The sequence below is a fragment of the Cetorhinus maximus genome, chromosome 2, assembly GCF_964194155.1.
Source record: "Cetorhinus maximus chromosome 2, sCetMax3.hap1.1, whole genome shotgun sequence".
Taxonomy (NCBI): Eukaryota; Metazoa; Chordata; class Chondrichthyes; order Lamniformes; family Cetorhinidae; genus Cetorhinus; species Cetorhinus maximus.
In genome coordinates this window covers 146298844-146322697 of record NC_135880.1, presented here as the reverse complement: position 1 = coordinate 146322697, position 23854 = coordinate 146298844, and the positions used below count along the sequence as shown (strand labels likewise).

The window sequence follows — 23854 nt, the reverse complement described above, 5'->3', positions numbered from 1 at the left end:
ATACTTCCTGCATCTACCTTGTCAAGCCCTGTAAGAATTTTGTACGTTTCAATTAGATCGTCTCTTATTCTTCAAAACTCTAAGAGAATACAGGCCCAGTCTCCTCAATCTCTCCTCATAGGACAATCCCTCCATCCCAGAAATCAATCTGGTGAACCTTTGTTAGGTAAGGAGATCAAAACTGTTTGCAATACTCACTGCAACAATTATCTTCCCAAGCGAGGTGTATTCACCTCTGTCTGCAGATGCAGGTAGGCAGGACTACTGGGTGGGCACAGTGCACCTCTCATGCATCTGTCCTTCCCAGCATTTCAAGATAGATTCTTCTCTTCTTTTCAGGTGTCAGTTGTGGCTTAGTTGGTTGCACTTTCACCTATGAGTCACAAGGTTCTAAGTTCAAGTCCTGCTCCAGCGCTTGGGAACAAAAAGGCTAACACTTCAGTGCTGCACTGAGGGAATGTTGCACTGTTGGATGTGCCATCTTTCAGATGAGCCATTCAACTGAGGCCCCATGTGCCTGCTTGGGTGGATTTAAAAGATCATGGTAAGATAAAAGAGCATAATTTTGAAGGAAAATGGGTGAGTCATCCTCAGTGTCCTGGCTAATACTTATCCCTCAATAAACATCAACATCTGGTCATTATTGCATTGCTGTTTGTGGGAGTTTGCTATGTGTGATTGATTGGCTGCTGCATTTCCTACATTACAACGATGACTCCGCTTCAAAAGTACTTCATTGAGTATAAAGTGCTTCACGATGTTAATTTGTTGTGAAAGACTATATAAAATGAAAGTCTTTCTTTTGTTCTTTTCCAAACAAGTTGATTAAAGGAGTTTCCATTCCTGCCAATAATGTGCAAAAAAAATGAAAAACGTACCTGTTTAACCATTGGCATAAAGACTTATGAGAAACGAAGTGCCAGCAGCCATAAAAACAATTACAAAGAGTAAACCAGTAAGAACTGGCTTAAATAATTCTACTTTAACATGACTGTTTCTTTTCAATAACCTATTGCAAGCTGACCATGAATAGCACATGGACTTGATTATTGTCTGACACCCTGTACGGGAAAACACAGCACGTATCCCATTTAATATTTAAAAGAAGCTCTCCTCTATTCAAAACTATTTGTTATATCCACTGGCAACTGTGCAGGGCATCAAGTGGCCAGAGTTCCAGTGTGGCAACATCTCACCCAGCTCCCACCTGATCACTGCTAACTAGCTATCTGATTACCACTCCAAAATTGGACTTTATCAGATGAGCTGGGCTTTGACCCCTCAAAACAAATCTTACTTTTTTTTAAAAATAACTTCCTCTACCCACCTTGTGGTTCCCGACAAAAAATTATATTTCAATTTGTAAAAGATTTGTAAACAGCTCTTCAAAAGAATCCTAACATGGAGATTAAATGCAATTAGTGTATTTAACCCAGTTTTAAAAGGAGCACTTTTGAGTTTGAGAATTTGAGGTCAGTTTAAAATTCTGGAGATAAAAAGCTAGTATCAGCGGAAGCCACCATGAAGCAATTGAATTCTTGTAAAACCCAACAGGCTCCCTAATTTCCTTTAAGGAAGGATACCCCTCCAATCTCGAAGGAAAAGATTATCCAATCTGGCCTATACGTGACTCCAGCCCCACTCCAATGTGGTTGACTGTTAACTGCCCTCTGCAGTGGCTAAGCCAGCCATTCAGTTGTATCAGGGCAAATAGGGACGGATAATAAATGCCTTCGATAAAAGCCAGTAAGACAGAAATGCTGAGAAGCAATGCCACAACATCAAAGCCTTGCAAAGGACTTAATCACATTTGTAAACAGAGGAAGGAACGAGAACGTAATCACCAGAGTGCTGTCCAAAATTAATTGTTTTGTCAAGGTTTGAATAAATCTCTGATCAAACCCTTAAAACTGCTTTTTGGCATATCAGAATGTTGCCACAGATAATCTGGAGCACCTTCTCGTTGCCTGTCCACAAGATTCTTCAATCAAGTGACAGCACCACTTCAACAAATAAAGGCTGAATTCAACCAAGGCAATTTGTAGCATTTCACAGCAGTATGTACTTAGCACAGAATGAATAGTGTATGGTTATTTGCCACTGAATAAACAGCCATAAAATGCATGACAGCATAACTTTCTAACAAATGAAGATCTAAACACGAGCCACATACAAATGATAATTCATGTCCCCCAGTATGTTTAAAACTAAAGTAAGGTTTATGATATCATCTCGTAGAATTATATTGTTTTTCTAATCATTTCAGCCTCTATTACTGTTTTCTACTGACAACTTCCTCGGCCCCAAGAACTGTAAGGATTTTTAAAAATGGGCTTTAATAAACTATAATAGATTAAACATTATGTATTCTACATTTCCTGTTAACTTTTTCCATCATAACTTCATATGTTTACATTTACAATGGAAACAGCCAATTGGTATTTAAATTTATTGTCACGCTGTAATTGTAACCTCCTGCCAGTAGAGACACTACAACATCATCATTGGAAGAGGCTGTTACTAAAATGTGTCAAATTTATATAGGCAATTCAAATTAGAAATGCATATATCAAAATCAATAATAGAATATAAAACAAGGATAAATATATTACTTACATTGGACACTGAATTATGTCTGCACACGCTCACCCACAACCATCCCTAACTCGAATTCACTTCACGAGGAAAACTGTAATTGGTTTTGACACCCCATGTGTAAAACCACAGGTGTTTTGCCATTTTTATTTATTATACATTTTCTTTAAGCCAAGAGGGGAGATTGTATGACACTAATGAAGTTTCATTGAGGCCCTATTAACTAAACAAAATCTCTGGACGGCTACCTTAGCAACCTTCCAATAGATTTACAAATCATTATTTCTTTACAATGTCCATTGCATTTTACATGGTGATTCAGCTTTTTGAAATTGGTGCTTGCGTGTCAACATCTGCTGCCAAGACAAACTCAAATTAAAAGACTTGTACATCAGAGAGTTCCCATGATCCTCCCGTAGTCATTGCCTGGGCCACCTTGTCAACTCCCCTGCAGGCAGAGTATTCTCCCAGCCAAGGGGAGGTAGGCTTCAGTGTGAGCAGGAAATTAAATCTCCTGACGCTGATGTGGCATTGGGATCCCAATGTCATCCTGCAATGTTCTGGCATTCTTCTGGGCTGATTCCAAGGCCAGCAGAGAACTCCCTTGGGTCTGGCAAGAAACCAATTGAGCCAATTTAAAATATAATTAGGAGCCTCTTTAACCCTGGATTCCTCCTTTCAGACCCAGCACACTTGCCAGGTTGGAGTAGCCGAGCGCACAGTAGGAACTCGTTGCGTGAAAAAACTTCTCCTGTCAATGCTAGCCTTTCACTGAGTTCGACCACCGGCTTGCAGGTTTCAACCTTTATACTGTTGCTATCAGGTCAGTGTTTCAGCCTAAATTTAATGATTTTGTTGTGAACAGCAACTTTATCCAGCTACCATCAAGTGCCTTGGATTCCACTGAGGTCAATTTTTACAGTCTTATAATCAGTAAGGGAATCAAGGGTTATGGGGAAAAGGCAGGAAAGTGGAGTTGAGGATTATCATGATCACATTGAATGGTGGAGCAGACTCAATGGGGCGAATGGCCTACTTCTACTCCTATGTCTTATGGTCTTATAATTCTGCCTGTGAGACTTCCCTTTGAACATGGAGGACACATATTCTGAAGTTGCTATGTCCTCTGAGGAGGTGCAGCCTGCTCCAAACCAGCAGTCTATAAGATTTCACCCTATTTATTTGTCCTTCTGCATCTGTGCTGCCAAACTGCAGCTTTTCACTTGTGTAGCAGGACCTCCAGCGGCAGGTGGGGATGGTGGAGAAGACCACTGAGCAGGGAAACCAGTCTGTCCCTGTGGGACCCTCCCTTAATGGAGCAACGTCTTTGACAAGCTGAGGGGCAGAGCCAGATCCTGTAAGGTGAGGGAGGAAGCAGCCAGGACTTGAGTGGCAGGAGCATAGGGTAGCTTGAAACCCCTGAGGGTGGCTGAAGAGCCAGGAAGGTGAATTGGAACTGACTGGCAACACCCCTGAGTCCGAGAAGCCTCATGTAGAGAGAGGGGAGCAGGGCAAGCCTGAAGACACCTGCTGAGTATTACGCTGAGGAGCTGAGGCCCTAAGTGGGAAAGAGATCTAGAACATCGGTGGTGAATAGTCTCTGTAAGTTGTTGTTTCTTGGGAGTTACATTTTCCCTTGACAGATTGTACAATTTTGATGCCGGTGGAATAAAGGAACTTTGTTTTTTTTTAATCTTCATGCAGTACATTTGCTTAAACCTCATATTGCAGTATGGCATTACACAAGTGTAGTTTTTATTTCACTGCAGGCTTTGCACGTGTGCCCTACCATACTGCAGGCTTTGCACGTGTGCCCTACCATACTGCAGGCTTTGCACGTGTGCCCTACCACACTGCAGGCTTTGCACTTGTGCCCTACCACACTGCAGGCTTTGACGTGTGCCCTACCACACTGCAGACTTTGCACATGTGCCCTACCACACTGCAGGCTTTGCACGTGTGCCCTACCACACTGCAGGCTTTGCACGTGTGCCCTACCACGCTGCAGGCTCTTCTGCCATGACTCAGTTTTTCTTTGCATGCACTACTGCGCTCAATGGGGCAGGCTAGGAAGGAAAAAGATTGGGAAAAGCATATGAATGGATTTAATTATATAACAACCCTGTTTTCAAGGCAAATGATTTGAGATCCACTCTATAACATGACTGTTTGGCAATTGTCTGACACCTTGCCTCATCTATCAGCCGAATATAATGAAAGTGTTTAATCTATGTAACTATGTATTATGTATAACCGAATAGCAGACATTGTAACACAGGTCTGATGGTGGCTATTTCCTTTACTTTCTATCATGCTTGGTTAGTCATTGGCAACCTGATAAGACTATTAAAATTATGACATCTGACTTTGATGATTAGGCATGGATCCTTAGGGATATGGAGTTTTGTAGCAAACAGGAAGAATTGTTCCTTTGATTTGCAGTGTCTTCAGTCACTTTAGCAGAATGGGAAACTAATTAATACATGAACTTGTGTTACAGAATTTACATTTTCTTTACAGTACAGAAACTAGCTATTCAATCCAACAGGACTATGCTGGTGTTTATGCTCCAAAGAGCTTACTCACACCCTACTTCATCTGAATATCAAAATATCCTTATTTTCTTTTCTCCCTCATGTACTTCCCCATTAATGCAGAACCTCAACTACTCCATGTGGTAGAAATTTCTAACCTCTCTCTTGAGCCAAGAGGTTTCTCCTGAATTCCTTATTGAATTATTCATTACTAGGTGAAATAAATATAGGATAGTATTGGATTCCCCCACAGGTAGAAATATCTTCTCTATGTTTAACTTATTGAACTTCTTCAAAATTTTAAAGATCCATGTTAGGTCACCTCTCTGGGTTCATTTTTCTAGAGGTAAAAAAGACCCATTCTGTTTGATTTTTCCTGACAGTTATAACTTCTCACTTTTGGCATCATCCATGTAATTCTTCTTGTGCCTTCTCCAATATACTTTTCATGACATTGGGACCAGAACTCTGCTCACCGCACTTAATTATAGTCTAGGCAAGGTTGTATATACGTTTAACATGACCTTTCTGCTTTTCAAATCTATTTCTCTAAAAATGAACCCCAGTATTTTATATGCAAATTTAAGGCTCTGTCTATTTTGTTGCTATTTTAATGAATTTTGATTTTGTATCCCTAGATCCCATTATGCTGTTGCTCCACTTAGACTCTTACTTCATAAGGAGTAGGTGGCCTCCTCTTTCCTCCTACCTTTGAGGTCTGAATTAAGAAGAAACTCCTCCACTCTATGTTTTGGTCTTTGGATTCTCTATCCCAGAGGGATTTGCTTGCACTGTTGTTCAATATATATTCAAGATTGAGACTGACAGAGTTTTGGGTATGTAGGGAATTAAGGGACATAGGTCAGGAAAGAGGAGTGAGGGGAGAAGATCAGAAAGATCATCATCTTGAACGGTGGATCAGGCTTGAAGAACCAGTTGACCTACTCCTGTTACTATTTCTTATGTTCTTAAAGTGCATCATCTCAAACATACATCCACAATGAAATAATTTGCCATCCAATTGCCCATTCTGTAAGTGGTTAACATTTTACATTTTGTTGTAGACTTTCCCCCATATATTAACTATATCCCCAAATTAGTTTTTTGAAAATTTTGATTTTGTACTTATTAACAATTTATGTAAATTATTAACAATTACTGTAGAACACCATTTCCTGCTTTCCATCAGTCTGAATTAGTACCTTTAAATCCTACTCTTTTGTTTTGCAGCTAGTTTACAATCCATTCTGCCTCTAGTCTAATGACTTCACATGCTCTAATCTTCACCATGAATCTACTATGCAGTACATTAACAAAGGCCTTTTGAAAGTCTGAGTATATTATATCCACTCTATTACTCTTGTTGACTTCTTATGTTATACCTTCAAAGAATTCAGGAAGGTTAATCAAGCATGGCATTCCCTTTTGCAATTGTGCTGACTGTTCTTTATTATATTTTTGGACTCTAGATGTTTTTTATTCTACTGCATCTTGAGTAAACATCTTTCTGTTATAGGCTTGATTTTCCAGACAGGTTTCTCATAAGAAACAGTGCACTTTATTTACAGGGCTTCTGCAGCAGTTACATGTTTCCTTCAAGATCCACAACTAGACACAAACTCCACCCGCTAAGGTTCCCCGTGCTTTGGGCTGATTCATTCACACTGTCACGTGATACTGCACAGTATAAGTCTTAAAGCTACGGTCACTACATTCCTCCCCCTTTAATTTTTTTTTACAATTTGTATTTACAAGAACAACTACATTCATGACATTACACACGTATACATGGGTCATGAAATTATAAGTTCAGTCTCGCAGGTGGTTTCCTGATCCGGGTGGAAGGTTGTAGCTCTACGACTTTAGAATCTCTGACTAAATCTTCATCATCTGGAACTGCAGCAACATCAGGTTCCTCCTTGGGCATAGGCAGTTCAGAGTTATCCACTCCGACAGAGGCATCTGGTATGTCTATCCTTGGTTGATCAATCATAATGCGGACCACAGGTTCTACAGTGGTTACAGGTGGAACATGGGTTTATTGGGGCATCTCCCTTCTTCTCAAATGATCCATGTGTTTTTGGATGATCCAGCCCTCCACTTCTACATGGTGCAACAACGGTCTGGTCACTGAAACTATCACACAGTTAACCAACTCAATTCACCACTGAGGTTTTGTACAAATACTGTTTCACCAACAGTAAATTTTCACGCTCGACTAGGCAAATCATGAGTCACTTTTTGATTCCCTTGACTGTTCTCTACCTTACTTCCCAATTTGGGGAGTATCAGGCTTAATCTCATATAAAGGCGGCGCATCATAAGTAATTCTGAAGGTCTTGAACCTGTTGTTGTGTGGGGTGTCATTCATTGTCTTTTCTGAACCATCTTCCATCTTGTCATCTTCTGTCTACCACAGAGTTTAGTCTCGTCGTTCATTTTGACTTCACAGTTGGCCAGGCTTCTCTCAGGCAAAATCTCAACTTGGTTCAGTTCAGGGGTTGAGCTACCCATGGCTTCATCACCCACTTGCATTTTGGTAAGTTCCATGACTTTTCCTTCCAATGCCTCTTCTGTTTCACTCAGCTGATTCTTCAGGTCGTCTGCCTCCTTCTTGTGTCTTTTGGCTTCCTCCTGGAACCTTGAACATTGCTGCATCTTCTTTGCCAACTGGTTCTTCAGTTTGTTCAGAGTGACGTTAAAGTCATTCTGCTTGTCTTCATAATTTTAGAGATACAAACTTTGGCCTGAGGGATCCTTGCAGTGTGTGGACAGGTTTTCCTTTATTTTGCGAAGCTCACTGCTTCATCTTGAATTTTGTAATTCAGCAGAGTCTCCTTGAGTTTCTTCTGTTGTTCTTCCATGTTGCTGTTTAAGACAGTCTTCATTTCCTCAGGCTGCTGAACAGCTATACAGTACACACTCCTTCTGCATCCTGTTAAGGTCCTTTGACTCTCCGGGCTCACTCTGAAGTACCTTGTTCTTTTTCCAACTTGGGAACTCTTCTGGCTTTCTTTTGAAATATCACTGGCCAATCAATGTTAATTTCCCTCAACCAATTACGACCTAGAAAGCTTGTACCTTCACCTTCCATTACCATCACAGTGTCTGGTGCTTGTAACAAACAGGTACAGTGGTAATAGCTTTCACTTATATGGCTTCACCAGTATATTTTTTTTCAATTTGGCTGGAGTCTGCTCCATATTCAACTGTTGAATGCCCTTGTTTAAATATTTGAATGTGTGCTCCGACATTACGGTGGTTGATGCACTGTTATCCACTTCCATCATCAAAAGGTTTTCCATTGACCTGTAGGGTAACAGTGATTGGCTCTGTTTTCCATACTTTCTCATTAAATAGAGAATAAACATCTGAATTAGTGGCTTCTAGTTCTTTCGCATTATATACTTCAATCAGTTTAGTTTGCTGCCTGGAGTCTGTCTCAATCTTGTTTTACATTGCTTCAGTATGTGCCCTCTTTTATGACAATAATGGCACTCCATTAAAGCAGCAAGTTTCAGGGATACGATTACTTCAATATTGGTAACAATTCATTTTCCGATTTGCTGCTGAGCTGTCCCCTGTATATTTTTAAAACTTTTGGATAGCAAGGACTTTTCCCGCTTTGCGGCTGGTTCCCTGGTTTTCGCACCACGCCCGGCAGTCTGTTCCCACCCCAACTGGGAAAAGGCGCCATTTTGTACACCCTGTATGGCCTGCAAATCCTGCTCGGTACTTTCCATCGCAAGCGCTATTTCTAATGCTCTTTTAAATTCGGTATTTACTCCAGCTAATAACCATCATTGAATTGCATCATTGTGCACACCACAGACCAAACGATTCCTTAACATATTGTTTAGGGTCTCCCCGAAGTCACAATGTTCAGTTAGCTGTTTCAACTTTGCTATGTATGTTGCTATGGTCTCCCCCTGGGCACTTACTGTCGAATTAAATTTGAATATCTGCATGATTACGGAGAGTTTGGGTTGAAAATGACCCTTTACGAGATCTACCAAGTTGCTGCAGGTTTTCAAATCGGGAGCGTTCGGGGCCATCAAACTGCAAGATTAAATTATAAATTTTACTCCCACAGGTGCTTAGGAGAATTCCTTTGTGGATGAGTCGAAGGGGTCGATCCTGCCAAAGAGTAGCATACCTAGTGAGTATATTTTCCCTTTCTTCTGTTTAAAACAAGATACTCACTTTCACTGGGTGAGGGACAGCGCCAGAACTAATTTACCCTCATCGCCAGTTGTTATAGACTTGATTTTCCAGACAGATTTCTCATAAGAAAGTGAACTTTATTTACAAGGCTTCAGCAGCAGTTACATGCTTTCTTCAAGAACCACCACTAGTAACAAACTCCACCCCTAAGGTTCCCCGCGCTTCGGGCTGATTCGTTCACACTGTCACCTGATACGTTTAAAAGTCTTAAAGCTAGTCACTACACTTTCCTATCACCAATGTCAAGCTAACTGGTCTATAGTTTCCTAGATTTGTTGTTTTTAAATATAGGAATCAAATTAGCTGTCTGCTAGTCCTCTGGCACTATTTCCTTTTCTATTGATTTCTTTCAATATATAATAATGCCTCTGCTTTCTCTTCCCTAGCTTCTTTCAGTATATGCAGATCATTCAGACCCATGCTTTTATCCTCCTAAAGTCTGACTAATTATCCCTTGATATCCTTTCTGATCTTTTCTTCTAATGTCATGCAGTAGCCTATCCACTTATACTTAAAATTAATAAATATCTTTCTTTCATCTATAGCCATGGTACGAATATGATGAGGATGGTAGGGGTGATAAAACCATATCACGTGATATTGCTACCTTCTCACTGCTTGTAGGCACAACACGTGGAACTCCTATTTCCTTCCTATAAAGCTAAAGTAGTAGGATATACAAACAGGATACCTCAAAATATATACAAGGTCTACTCTAAAATAAAGTGTCAAAAATCTGGTCATAAATGCTGATAGAAAATAATTCTTCACTTGCATTTACCTTCAGAGATTTATAGATACACTAAATAGCTAATTCTTATTAATGGCACCATTGCTGGTAGAACTGCAAGTGGGCAACTCCAGGATACACACAATTGGACAATAGTTTTAAGGTTGTTAAACTATTGGAGCTATGGTGGATAATAAAGATTTTTTTTACAAGCTTACTTGGCTATTTTGTTTGTTTTTTATAGGTATTCAATTGTTTAATTGTTCTGTGTTTGATTATGTTAGTCTGGTAACTGATCTATGCTCAGTGTTCTTGATTGGTTAAGCCTGGGTGTTGACTCAGATAATTAAATTGACACCACAGAAATTTCAAGAAGTTAGCACTGGGATAAAGCATGGTACAGACATTTTGTGGTTGCAGAGATATTTTAAAAGCACAATAAATAAACATGTTGCATAATTAGAAACTACTGTCATCTCTGCATTGCTCTGAGGCAAATCAAGTAAACAAAATATACAACAAATCTGCAAATACACAACATGGGGAAATTATGCAATCCCACACTGAGGGAGAGATCACACTCATTGAAGAGGTGTCAGCTGTGGCTCAGTTCATAGCACCCTCGCCTTTGAATCAGAGGGTTGTGGGTTCATGTCCCACTCCCGGAAACCAAGAACTGTGTTTGTACTCGAAAAGAGTTGCAATCTGTGACTGTTGATAACTCGAAAGAGTATCACACTCATTGACCATTTGGTCAATTGGAACTGTAGCATTGTGGCTATATCTCTAAACCATGCCACCCATGAGCACCCTTCCCCGCTCCCCATATATCATGGAACCGCTCTTTGCTCCTGCAGTGTAATAAACCAGACAGCCACAACATGTAATAATTCACTGAAAGCTAATATATATTTAATTAATGTAACTATAATTTACTTAGGTATGGTAGTCTAGTAGTTATGTTACTGGTCTAATAATCCAAGATCCTGGACTAATAATCTGAAGAACAATAGCACTTTCAATTTGGGAAAAAAACTCTGGAAATGAAAAGCTGGCATATATAAATTCAACCACATAAAAACCTGATTAGGTTTACATCCTTTGGGGAAGGAAATCCACCATCATAACCCAGTCTATTCTACACATGACTCCAGTCCCACAGCAATGTGGTTGTCTCTTAACTGGCTGCTGAAGCGGCCTAGCACGTGTCTCAGTTGTTGCAACAGTTCAAGAAGAAGGTCCAGACCACTACCTCGGGCAACAAGGATTGATTTTTAAATGTCTGCCCTGCCAACAATGTCCACATCCCAAGAAATTAAAAATAAAGTTGGCCTTGATTTTATCTCAGAGGCAGGGAGGGAACAGGTGGGTGGGTGGGGGTCAATTTTGTGGTCAGGAAACCCAGATGAACAAGCTTCCTGGAGATCTGAATTTAACAAGAGAACCGAATGACCAATTTTTGTTTCTGTTTTCTGACTGCAGCCAGCCAGATGGAGGGACTGGCTGATTGTTGGGCAAGTACAGCTTCAGGACTAGTACACAAGGGGGAAATGGAGAGGGAGGGAGGGTTTAGAAAGGCTCGGGAGGAGGGAGGATTGGAAGCCAGAAGGGACACCAGAGGGACTGAGGAAGATCGTGTCTGGAACAGAGGGGGGATTGGAAGGAAAGGTAGGGGTGCGAGATGCAAAAGGTTGGGGAGGGTGTCTGAATATGGAGCTGGGTGGAGCAGGTAAACTATATTCAGCAGATAAGTGTAAAGCCTCTTATCTCCTGGTTCAGCAGCCCTCAACATCCTTTAACCTATGGGTTTCCCAGGCCCAGGAAGCCCAGCCAGGGTTACATTTAAAATCATAGAATCATAGAAATTTACAGCAGAAAAGGAAGTCATTTGAATCATTGTGTCTTTGTCAGCTGAAAAATAGCTATTGAGCCTCATCCCACTTTCCAGCTCTTGGTCCATACCTCTTGGTTACAGCGCTTTGAGTGCATACCCAAACACTTTATTAAAATCGGAATTTTTTTCTGTCTCTGTCACCCTTTCAGGCAGTGAGTTGCAGACCCCCATCATCATCTGGGTGAAAACATTTTCTCAACTCCCCTGTAATCATCTAGCAATTACTTTAAATTTATTCCTTCTGGTATTAACCTCTCTGCTGAGGGGAAAAAGTCCTTCAGATCCACTCTACCTAGCTTTCTGATAATTTTCCAAACCTCAAATAAATCTCTCCTCAGCTTCCTCTGTTTAAAAGGAAACAACCCCAGCCTATCAAATCTTTCCTCATTACAAAAATTCTTCAGTCCTAGCAACATCCCTGTAAATCTTGTGTACCCTCTCTTGTGCTATTACATCCTTCCTGTACTATGGTGGTGGGAACTGCATGCAGTACTCCAGCTGTGGCCTAACTAGTGTGTTATTTGTTTCCAGAATAACCACCTTGCTCCTATATTCTATCCCTCAGCTAACAGAGAAAGGTATCTTAGATGCCACCTTAATCGCTTTACATACCTGCCCTGCTACCTTCAGGAATCTGTGGACATGCACTCCAAGATCCCTTCATTCCTCTACACTTCAAAATCCCAGTATCTATTGTGCATTTCCTTGCCTTGTTTGCCTTCTCCAAAGAATTACTTTACACTTGTCCAAATTGAATTTCATTTGCCACCCTTCTCTTCACTTTACCAGCCCATTGATATCTTGCTGCAATCTACAGCTTTCTCCGCTTCCATCTTAAACTTCTTAATCATGCTGCCTACATTTAATCCAAATCTTTCATATATGTCACGAAAAGCAAGGAACCTAGTACAAAACCATAGAAAAATTACAGCACGGAAAGAGGCCATTCAGCCCATCATGTCTGCGCTGGCCGAAAAAGAAAAAAGAAAAAAAACTAGCTGCCCATTTTAATCCCACCTTCCAGTACCAGGCCCGTAGCCTAGCAGGTTACAGCACTTTAGCTGCAGATCCAGGTGCCTTTTAAATGAGTTGAAGGTTTCAGCCTCAACCACCAAGTCAGGCAGTGAATTCCAAACATTCACCACCCTCTGGATGTCGAAGTTTTTCCTCATGTCCCCTTTAACCCTTCTACCAATCACCTTTCATCTGTGCCCCCTGGTAATTGACCTCTCTGCTAGGGGAAACAAGGCATGCCTGTCTATTCTATCTAAGCCCTTCATAATCTTGTACACCTCAATCAGGTCACTCCTCAGCCTCCTTGGTTCCAAGGAAAACAACCCCAGCCTATCCAATCTTTCCTCATAGTTGCAGTTTTCAAGCCCTGGCAACATTTTTGTGAATCTCCTCTGAACTCTCTCCAGAGAAATGATGTCCTTCCTGTAATGTGGTGACCAGAACTGTACTCAAAATTCCAGCTGTGGTCCAACCAGCATTTTATACAGTTCCATCATTACATCCCTGCTTTTGTATTCTATACCTGGTCCAATAATGGAAAGCATTCCACAAGCTTTCTTTACCACTTATCCACCAGTGGAACCCCACTGGAAACAACATTCCAATGGCAAAAATACCTGCCCATGGTTATCCTTTGCTTCCTGCCAATGAACAAATTTTGGATCCATGTCACCACTATCACTTTGACCCCATGGACTTTTTTCTTTCTGAATCTATCATGTTGGGTCATATCAAAAGCTTTGCCTAAACCTATGTAGATGATATTAATCGTGCTACCTTCATTGACCCTTCTTGTTGCCTCTTCAAGAAATTCAATCAAGTTAGTCAGACATGACCTTCCTTTAAACAATTCATGTTGACTCTCTTTGGATAATCCAGGCCTTTCTACATGAAGATTAATAGTGTCTCTCAGAATCTTTACAATAATTCGCCTACCGAATTTAGGATGGCTGACCGTACTCAGTCTATCCCTTTCTCCTTTTATAAACAAAGGTACAATGCTAGGAGTCCTCTGGCACTATGCCTGTAGCCAGACAAGACTGAAAAATTATGGTCAGAGACTAAACTAGTGGTTAATCCTGATATTCGACCTCACTATAATATTTAAATAACCAACCAATTCTCTACCCCAGAGGGTTGTGGATGCTCCATCATTGAATACATTTAAGTTTGGACAGACAGGTTTTCGGTGTCTCAGGGAATTAAGGGATGTGGGAAGCTGGCGGGAAAATGGAGTTGAAGCCCTAGATCAGCCATAATCCTATTGAATAGTAGAGCAGGCTAGATGGGCTGTGTGGTCTACTCCTGCTACTATTTCTTATGTTCCTATGTTAACCTGTCACTAGTGATTAGGTAATTGCCCATCCCCAACATGCCTCTTAAAATCAGAAATGGATGATTCAGAAGCAGGTTGGGGTTGGGTTCTAGTTTTTTTAAACATGCCAATCAAAACTCATCCATTTTTGCAAATTAAAATCCCCTTCATTGGATCTGAGAATATTAAAAATTTTAATTTTAAATGAATAAGCTTGAAGAGATGGTACAAATTTTTGTAGACTAAAAGTGATCATGCTCTAATTTAAGTGATACATTTAAACTAGTTCCACCCCCCATGCCCGCCCCACAGCCCTGCTGTTACCAAACAAATTGGTGCTAAATCTGTTTCTGGTGATAAACGTAAGCCTTATGAGGGTCAGAGGTTAATAACTAGAAGCTTTTCTCCACCTTGTGCTTTGCATTTGGCTTTGTTAAATGGTGATTTGATAAAATAGTTCCCTAATTGTAGGTGCAAGAGATTGATGTGTAATAGATATAGAAAACAGGAATTAAAACGCACTGAATAACTAAATTATCCTCTTTCGAAACAGAGAACTCATTTTTCTAGAGAGCAGGAAGGGAATTAAGTTGAAAAGTGTGTCACGTATGCTTAGTACAAGTATTTTAAATTCAGCAAATGACTATAATTTTCTGGCTTAGCATTCATTCACGTTGTTACATTTATCCGTTACATCAATATTAAATAAGTAGAAGGCTGAAATGGTCCAAGGATTGAAGTACCATACTATTCAAGGCCTTAGGATAAAGGGTAAATGTTCTGTTCCTGGCCTATGTTTGTCACTGTATGTGCCACTTCAATCTGCAACAGCTCAAGGCTACATATGCTTATACAAAAAGGTGACACTTAATACAAAATGAACTGGAGGATGGCCCATAAATTACAAGCTCCTGACTCCCTAAGGGGAGGCCATCTTGAACATATTTGTGCACAAAAGGATGAGACACATATTGGAGATGCAGCCAGAAGCCTTCCTCTATCTCTAGGGCTATGCTCCCCCTACTCTAGATATGTCATATCCCCATCTCACTTACTGATACATAAGCATGCACGAAACTATACAAACATCACCTATTGTAACTTGCAAATCTGAACCAGCATCAGATCACTTGTTCCTTTTATGTCATTGTTAATTACTTACTGGACTAAATAGTCACCCAAGAAGTATAATTTTCAGCATATTTTTCTGTTGTTTTGATTGTTACCATCTCTCTCTCTAGTTTCAGCAGCATCTAACTATTTGTGGTTTAACTTACCTTGACATGTGTTACCTTTCTCTTCATAGCCTTCTTTGCACATGCACTTCCCAATTGGGACTAACCATTCCCCATCAGCACTGCAGTACATTTTTGGAGTGTCATCTTTCACTGAGTTGTTGACACACGTGCCTGGCACTTCCACCAGTGAGGATGAATCAGCTCCTGTGATTGTATCTTCAAAGAAAGCAAGGTTATGGAATGTAGATGGGCACTTCTTGTAGTAGACTCGCACAGAGACTAGAGCAATACAGGCGCCAACATCTTGAAAAGCGAGGTAGAATCCCTTTTTAGACAGAGGGCCGACATCTCGCACTTCTGTATTTAGCTTCATGACTCGATCTCCAAGGTCGAGTTCTGTGAAACTTTCATCTGCAGCAATCGTGTCAATTTTTATGTATTGGTTTTCTCTGATGTTCCTCCCATCTTCATCATTGGATTCATACTGGTATACATTAAAGGTCTCTTTACAGGTGCCGAGACCTCCAGGGAGACTATTGCAGTCTCGTAGTGTAAATTTTAGCTCAATGAATATACGACGGGCCCCTTCATTGGAGATCCAGTTAGTCTGTAACCAGTTATTCTGATTTTGCTCCATAACATTACACACTTGGTATGTGTGTATGGGAGTGTAATTCTCATCAACCTCACTGATTTCTTCCCACTGTAGAAAGTAAACAAAAGTACAGCATTAGATAGAACATAGGAAAGCAAATGTTCAAATATTAATGAATTATAGTTGTCATTGTAAATCTTTTGGGAAATCACAGATTTGTCATTGAATATCAAAGGTTGCAGAACTTGTAGTAAAAAATGTGCACTGTCAGGGGGATATTTTTTGGTAACCAGGTTACCTATACAACACTGTAATTGTCTTTCTTTCACTTCTGTCTTTCACATTGTTTATCTCTCTCTTTCCCACTTTCTTCTGCCCCTTCTGCATTTTTCTTTCCTTGACCCTCCACTTCTGTTTCTCTCTCTTTGTTCTTTCACTTCTCTTCCTCCTCTGATTCTCCTTCCTCCATCATTTCCATTTTTTCCTCTTTTCTGTTTCTCTTTCCTGTCACTCTATTTCTCAGTTCCCCAACGTGTTTCTCTTCTTTGTTCTACTTCTCTATCTCTCCTGCTTTGGTCTCTTTAACTCTGCTCTTATTTTTCTATTTTACACCTCCACTATGGCTACCCCACCAACCCCCACCCACCCCGCACCCCCCTTTCAGTTCTGTTTCTCGCTCTCCTCCCTTCTCCCCTCAGGTTGTCCTCCATCTCTTTTTGTCTGTCTTTCTCATTCCACTTTGGTTTCTTTCTCTCCCCTTGTCTCTCTCTTCCTGTTCCTTCACTCCATTTTGAAACTCCTCTTTCATTACAGTATTTTTCTTCTACTTGCTTCTATTTTGTATTCTCCCTGTTACTTCAATTCTTTCTAATGTTCCTTTCACTTTTTTTTTCTCTTTCCTCTTCTCATTCATGTATACCTTTTTCCTCCCACTCTATGGGAGCACTAACATGGCTTGGTGAAAGGGAAATCATGTTTAACTAGTTTATTAGAATTTTTTGAGGAAGTAACAAGCAAGGTGGATAAAGGGGAACCTGTTAATGTGGCGTACTTGGGATTCCAGAAGGCATTTGATAAGGTGCCATATCAAAGGTTACTGTGCAAGATAAGATTACATGCTGTAAGGGTAACATATTAGCACGGACAAAGGATTGGTTAGCTAACAGAAAGCTGACAGTGGGGATTATTGGGTCATTTTCATGCTGACGAGCTGTAACTAGTGGAGTTCCACAGGGATCAGTGTTGGGGCCTCAGCTGTTTACAATCTACATCAAGGATTTGGATGAAAGGACCGAATGCATCGTAGCTAAATTTGCCAGTGACACTGAGAGGTTGGGAATTAAGTTGTCAAGAGGAGGTAGAGAATCTGAAAAGGGATACAGTCAGGTTAAGTGAGTGAGCAAAAAATTGGCAGATGGAGTATAATGTAGGAAAATGAGAATTTATCCACTTGGGCAGGAAGAATAGGAAAACAATATTTTATTTAAATGGGGAAAGATCGCAAAATTCTGTGATATAGAGGGATCTGGATGTCCTGGTACATGAATCACAAAAAGTTAGTACGCAGGTCCAGCAAGCGATTAGGGAGGCAAATGGAATGTTGGAGTTTATTGCAAGGGGAATGGAATATATGAGTTGGGGAGTTTTACTGCAGCTGTACAGGGCTTTGGTGAGACCACAACTGGACTATGTACAGTTTTGGTCGCCTTATTTGAAAAAAGATATAATTGTGTTAGAAGCAGTTTAGAGAATGTTCACATGACTCATTCCTGGGATTATAGACTTATCTAATGAAGAAAGGTTAAACAAGCTGGGTCTATACCCATTGGAGGTTAGAAGAATGAGATGATCTTGTTGAAACATACAAGTCCTGAAGGGACTCGATAGGGTGGATAGTGGAAGGACATTTCCACTTGTCGGGGAGTCTAGAATTAGGGGACACAGTTTCAGAGTAACGGGTCACCCTTTTAAGGTGGAGATGAGTTTTTTTTTCTCTGAGGGTCATTAGTATGTGGAAATCTCTTCCCAGAAAGCAGTGGAGGCTGGGATATTGAATTTATTCAAGATAGGGTCAGACAGAATTTTGTAGACAAGGGAGTCGAGGGTTATGGGGGAGCAGACAGGAAAGTGCAGTTGAGACCACAACCTGATCAGCCATGATCATATTGAATGGTGGAGCAGGCTCGAAGAGCTGAATGACCTTCTCCTGCTCCTAAATCCTATGTTCCTATGTTCTTATTTCCGTAATAATTGGCACAATAGCCCTTTTGAGAGTTACATAACCAACATTTTTCTGTGAGAAGGGAAAGGCAGAGACAATGGACAGATGTGTGGAATGTTAGGATGCAGATAGGTAGTGAGAGAAGGAGAAAAAGGATTCGAGGGAGCAGACAAGCACAAGCACAGCATTGAGGCTTGACTGGGAAAATTATTGCTGGAGCGTTGAGACTTTGCAGGTGGGGAAAAGCAATGTTCGAATTCTCTGTTGTGACTGATGTGGACTCCAGCCCAATGGGAAAAATCAATGACTTAGAAATTAATTCACACTGGCCTGCCTAAATTGATAGGCACCTGTTATTATCGAAATGGTAAACTCCAAATACTCAATAGGTATCCTGAGGATCAGGAAAGGGGGTGATAGCAGTGATCAGAGGGGGCTTGAGGTCACAAATGGATGCTGGGGTGGAGAAAGCTGAGCCTGGGAGCAGGCTATGCTTTTAATGTGGAGTTGGGAGAAGCACTCATGCTCCTTCGGCTCCACATTCGGATTTTTTAAAAACAAATTTACCAGTTTGGTGGCAGCCTTAGGGCAAACCATTATTACAGAGGTTGTTTCAAACAGGCATTAGCAAATAAGGTGCCTAATATCTGTTTCAGGAGCAGGCCTAGATGACTTGTTTTTTGTCTACACCAATGTGGCAGGTGGCACACATCCAACCCGTAATGAGCATGCACCTGCTATATTGGAGACTTAGGCGTCTGTTTAGTGCCTGAGAATGGAATGCAGCATCATTGCTTCTAGTTCATAAGTCCATGTTTTTGTTGATTTAAAATGTTACAATGTTAAAATCCCAAGTTAGCCATTAACAGGTCTAGGCAGCGGGCGATTGAGGGGGTTGTCCCACCCGACTGTCTGCCCCTCTTCCGCGGCTACGTTCGCGGCCGGGTGTCCCTGGAGAGGGAGCACGCGGTGTCTGCTGGCACCCTCAAGGCCTTCCATGCCCGGTGGGCAATGCGGGGACTGGGGTGCTTTATCGACCCTCTTAATCACATTTTGATTTGATGTTTGTAAGTTTTCTTTAAACTTCGTCTTTGGTTTTACAGCTAACCTAACTTAGGGGCTGTGTTTACTTTATCCTCATTTTGTTGATTTCGTTTATTAGGTTGGCTTTAAAAGAGCTAAAATGTGAAAATCATGACAGTCCTGACTTCCTATAACAAGTGCACAGCCTTAATTACAACCTAACCGTATTGCAGACCATGTAATTGTGTGAGTATGTTGTCATCAACATACAAACCATGATCCACAGCAATGATACTATTATATACAATATTTGGTATGTGTGTCCTGGGCACGATTAATATTCTTCAATGAACCACCAGTCCTACGACATTCTACTTATAATTTTCTCAGGTTTTTGCCTCTTGTGCAATGCCTACCCCTCACCCATCATTGTTAGCAATGTGTTCAACCAACTAGGCCCTACAATTTAAAATTCCTATCTTAAACTCTAATGAATCTCCAATTTCCTCTCCTCATTTAAGATCCTCTTTAAAACTCATCTTGTTGACCACAATTTTGCTCACCTCTTCTACTAATAGTGTCAGCTGTGGTTCAGTTAGTAGCATTCTCATCTCTAACCCAGAAAATTGTGGGTTCAAGTCCCACTCCGGGTACAGGATTTTTCAGATGGCAGGTTTCCTGCCCCAACACCTGACGAATAGGTGGGGAATGCATCCCCACTGATCACTGCAGCTCCACAGGCACTTAACTCTCTGAGGAGTGTTAAATGACTGCAGATGGGACTTCCACCCCTCACTCAGAAGGAAGTTCTGCTTAGATATCTGCCGGCCAACCAGATTGGCCGGCAGGTCTGTAGTCCCAGCCAGTGGCAACAGTGGCCAGGACTGAGACTACAAGTAGTCCCCAGGTTCTAAGTCTCGGAGACAGGACCCAAGTACGTTTTGGCAGAGGGCGGGGGAGTCATTGGGGGGAGGGGAGGGGAGACCAAAACAGAAAGGGGGCCCTTGAGGGAGGCGCCCCTTCCCCACACCCCCTTCCCACACCCCCTTAACACCCGAGGCCGGATCAGGGTGACCTGCTGGGCTTCCCCCACCTTTCGCCCCTGAACTACTCCTGCCAGCCTCAAAATTGAGGCCGGGATGAGAAGTGCCCCTTAAGTGGCCAATAATTGAGGCCACTTAAGGGCCTCAATTGCAGTGAGGACAGGTAGGCCGCCCTAGGCCACATCAAGTAGCGGAAAGATTAGGAGCAGGCAGGAAGTTGGGAAGCCCACCCAGGGAAATTTACAGATCCACCCCCTACAAAACCCACTTCACCTGCAATCTTACCAGTGGGGGAATCCTAAAATTCTGCCCAGGACTTCCAACACAAAATTCTAGGTTGACAATGCAGTACAGTACTAAGGAACTGTCTTTCAGATGAGATATTCAACTGATGCCCTGTCTGCCCCCTCAACTGGATGTAAAAGATGCTAAGACACTGTTTCAAAGAAGAGCAAGGGAGTTAGCCCTGATGTTGTGGCCAATGTTTAATCTTCAATCAACATCACAAAAAAGCAGGTTATCTGATCATTTTGACATTACTGTTTGTGTCAGCTTGCTATGTGCAATTAGGCTATTGCATTTCCTACACTGCAACCATGACCTCTCTTCAAAAGTAGTTTTTAAAAAGTGATTTCATTGGATACAAGGTGCTTTGGAGTGTCTTGAGGTCATGAAAGGTACAGTAGCAGCAGTGTGTACCATCTACAATATGCACTGCAGGAATTCGCCAAGGCTCCTTAGACAGCACCTTCCAAACCCACGACCACTACCATCTAGAAGGACAAGGGCAGCAGACACATGGGATCAGCACTACCTAGAAGTTTCCCTCCAAGCCACTCACCATCCTGACTTGGAAATATATCGCCATTCCTTCACTGTCGCTGGGTCAAAATCCTGGAACTCCCTCCCTAACAGCACTGTGGATGTACCTACACCACAGGGACTGCAATGGATTCAAGAAGACAGCTCACCACCACCTTCTGAAGGGTAATGAGAGATGAGTAATAACTGCTGGCCTAGCCAGTGACACCCCCATCCATGAATGAATAAAGAAATATAAATGCAAGTCTCTCTTTATATAATTCCTACTTTGGCTTGGTGTCTTTTCAATACCCTGTAAAGAACATTGAGATATTTTTAAAGATCAAAACAGGTAATTAGGATGCACAAGACCCAGAATTGGAGGAGAGCTGTAGATTTTATGGACGGCGGCAGGACTAGGGAAGATTACAGAGATAAGGGCGAGACCATGGTGGGATTTGAAAGGTTTACGGCACTATTGGACCAGCAGCCAACATAGTGAGCACAGGAATGCTGGATAAATGGGACTTGGTCTGAGTTAGGATGCAGCAACAGATCTGGAACAGCAGTGGTTTACAGAGAGTGTAAGATTGGAGGCTGTCCAGGAGAGTCTTAGCCTAGTCAAGTCTGGAGGTAACAAATGTATGGATGAAGGTTTCGGTAGCAGATGGGCTGTTGCACAGACGGAGACATGATGATGGAGGCGATATGGGATCAGAAATTATGACCTAACCAATGTCTTTTAAGGACTCATCAATTTTCTGTTTCTGAATTTGGGTTTCAATCCTCAAACCCAAACAGATTAGCACCCAGGTCAAGCTATATAAAGAAAACCATTGACTGTAATTTTTGGAAAGCTATATTAATCTATAGCCTAGTGTTTTAACACTTCTGATGGTGAATACTGCTGAGTTTTATTTTCTACCTTTGATTATCTTCAGTTACTTTAACTGGTTAAATATCGCTAAACTGATTGTTGCCCCACTGCCCAAACATGTTCTGCAGATCCCAGTTATTAAATCAATTTGGCATTAAAATAAACACCTGTACTATTTACTATTCAAGAATATAAATGTTTTTTAGTCACAATTACTGAAAAATAAAGTAGCTGAAATAGCATTGCTAATCAACGCACACTTGCGAGGAACTAATATTAAAAAGATCATCCCAACAGGCACCACTTTTACAGAGGAACTAAAATGTTCTCCAGGGAAAGGGAGACAAAAGATACTACACGCATTATACATACATAATTATGACTATGCACACAGAATGATGAACAGTTTTTACCCCTTTTGTACAGTACCATTGTGGAGGAAAAGTTAAAGCTTCCTTTAAAAAAGGTGATAATTATAGCAGGCTTCTCACAAAGAAATTCAGTGATACGTTGTTTTGCTCTTCAAGATAATCATATTATACAAAGCAGGATATAAACTTAAACTATCCTCATTAATCATCCTTCCTTAAAAGAAATAAGGCTGGTCTGATTAAATGGAATAACCTTGATCATCTCTGAACTTTTCTGCATTCACTACTCAGGCTAACCAGAATGTCATTCCCTTATGTCTGAATGACCTGGTAACAGAAAACCTTCTAAATTTGTGCAGCCACGTGCAAAACACTCTTGTACCCAATTCCCCAGACACTAATCTGTCCACAGCTTTTCACACAGATAATATTACATTTGCAGCTTAGTCTCAACAACTGCATCCATAAATCAATTTCAGTCCAGCTTTAATTATCTATCTGTAATCAGGGGCTATTCAGGCCAAATTTACATCTCATTCCTGCTGGCCAAGTAGTCCACATTAGTCCTTTGAAGCTTATTCAAGCTTAAATTATTATATTCTCTAATAAACATTGAAGTCCTTTCAGCCTGATCTTCGTGAGCAGCATTAATGTATCTCACTAGCAGAAATGTCTATGAGTAAATCAGGATTCTGGTGTTAAAGATATAAAAGCCTCCTCGCACCCAATAATGGGCTTGTTTTATGCTGCCCACTTAGACTGTCCTTGATGTTGTAATCATACAGCTGTCTCAACTCCAGCAGCAGCAGCAGATGGAATCACAGTTTTCTGATTCCAGTACACCCCCTAATTATTACAGCATTGGACCAAAACACCAAATTTAATCATACACTGAATTCTGCTGTTACATTGCTCGTCCCCTGCCTTCTGAATGACCATTTATCAAAACATAACCGATCATTGTGCACTATGACATGCTCTGTATGCTATTTTTTTAAAATACGCACACCCTCTTTTTCATTGCAAGTAAAATGTATCTAATAAGCATATATGAATGAATTTTCACTAAATATATATGTGAAAACCGGATTACAAGAATCCATAATTAAAGTTGTTAAGAGTCATTCAGCTAAGTGGAGCTGAGCAGATTAATCGTATGTAGAGAGGGTCTTCTATCCTCAGCTGTTAGCATAACAACTACCACATTCAATAGCTCTTGTAGAGTGGGGATATGAATTCGTCTTTGCATAGCAGAAAGAACAGTAGGTGCTCACTAATTACAAAGAAGGGCAAAGATGAGTTTTTTTTAATGAAATAGTTAGTGAAAGATATGTGAGCCCATTTATCAACTGCATTTCAGGAAAGATGAATTTTCGAAA

At 41.0% G+C, this 23854-nt stretch overlaps 1 protein-coding gene across 2 annotated transcripts in view; it reads right to left on the bottom strand.

Annotated features, from left to right (window-relative positions):
* The window catches only part of LOC144698634 (ephrin type-A receptor 5-like), a 357156-nt gene that overhangs the window by 273005 nt on the left and 60297 nt on the right, over positions 1–23854 (bottom strand). For both annotated transcript variants that reach the window (XM_078570504.1, XM_078570505.1), the window contains exon 3: positions 15584–16247. In XM_078570504.1, the coding sequence (XP_078426630.1) occupies positions 15584–16247 (664 nt within the window). The remainder of the gene's footprint in view (positions 1–15583; positions 16248–23854) is intronic.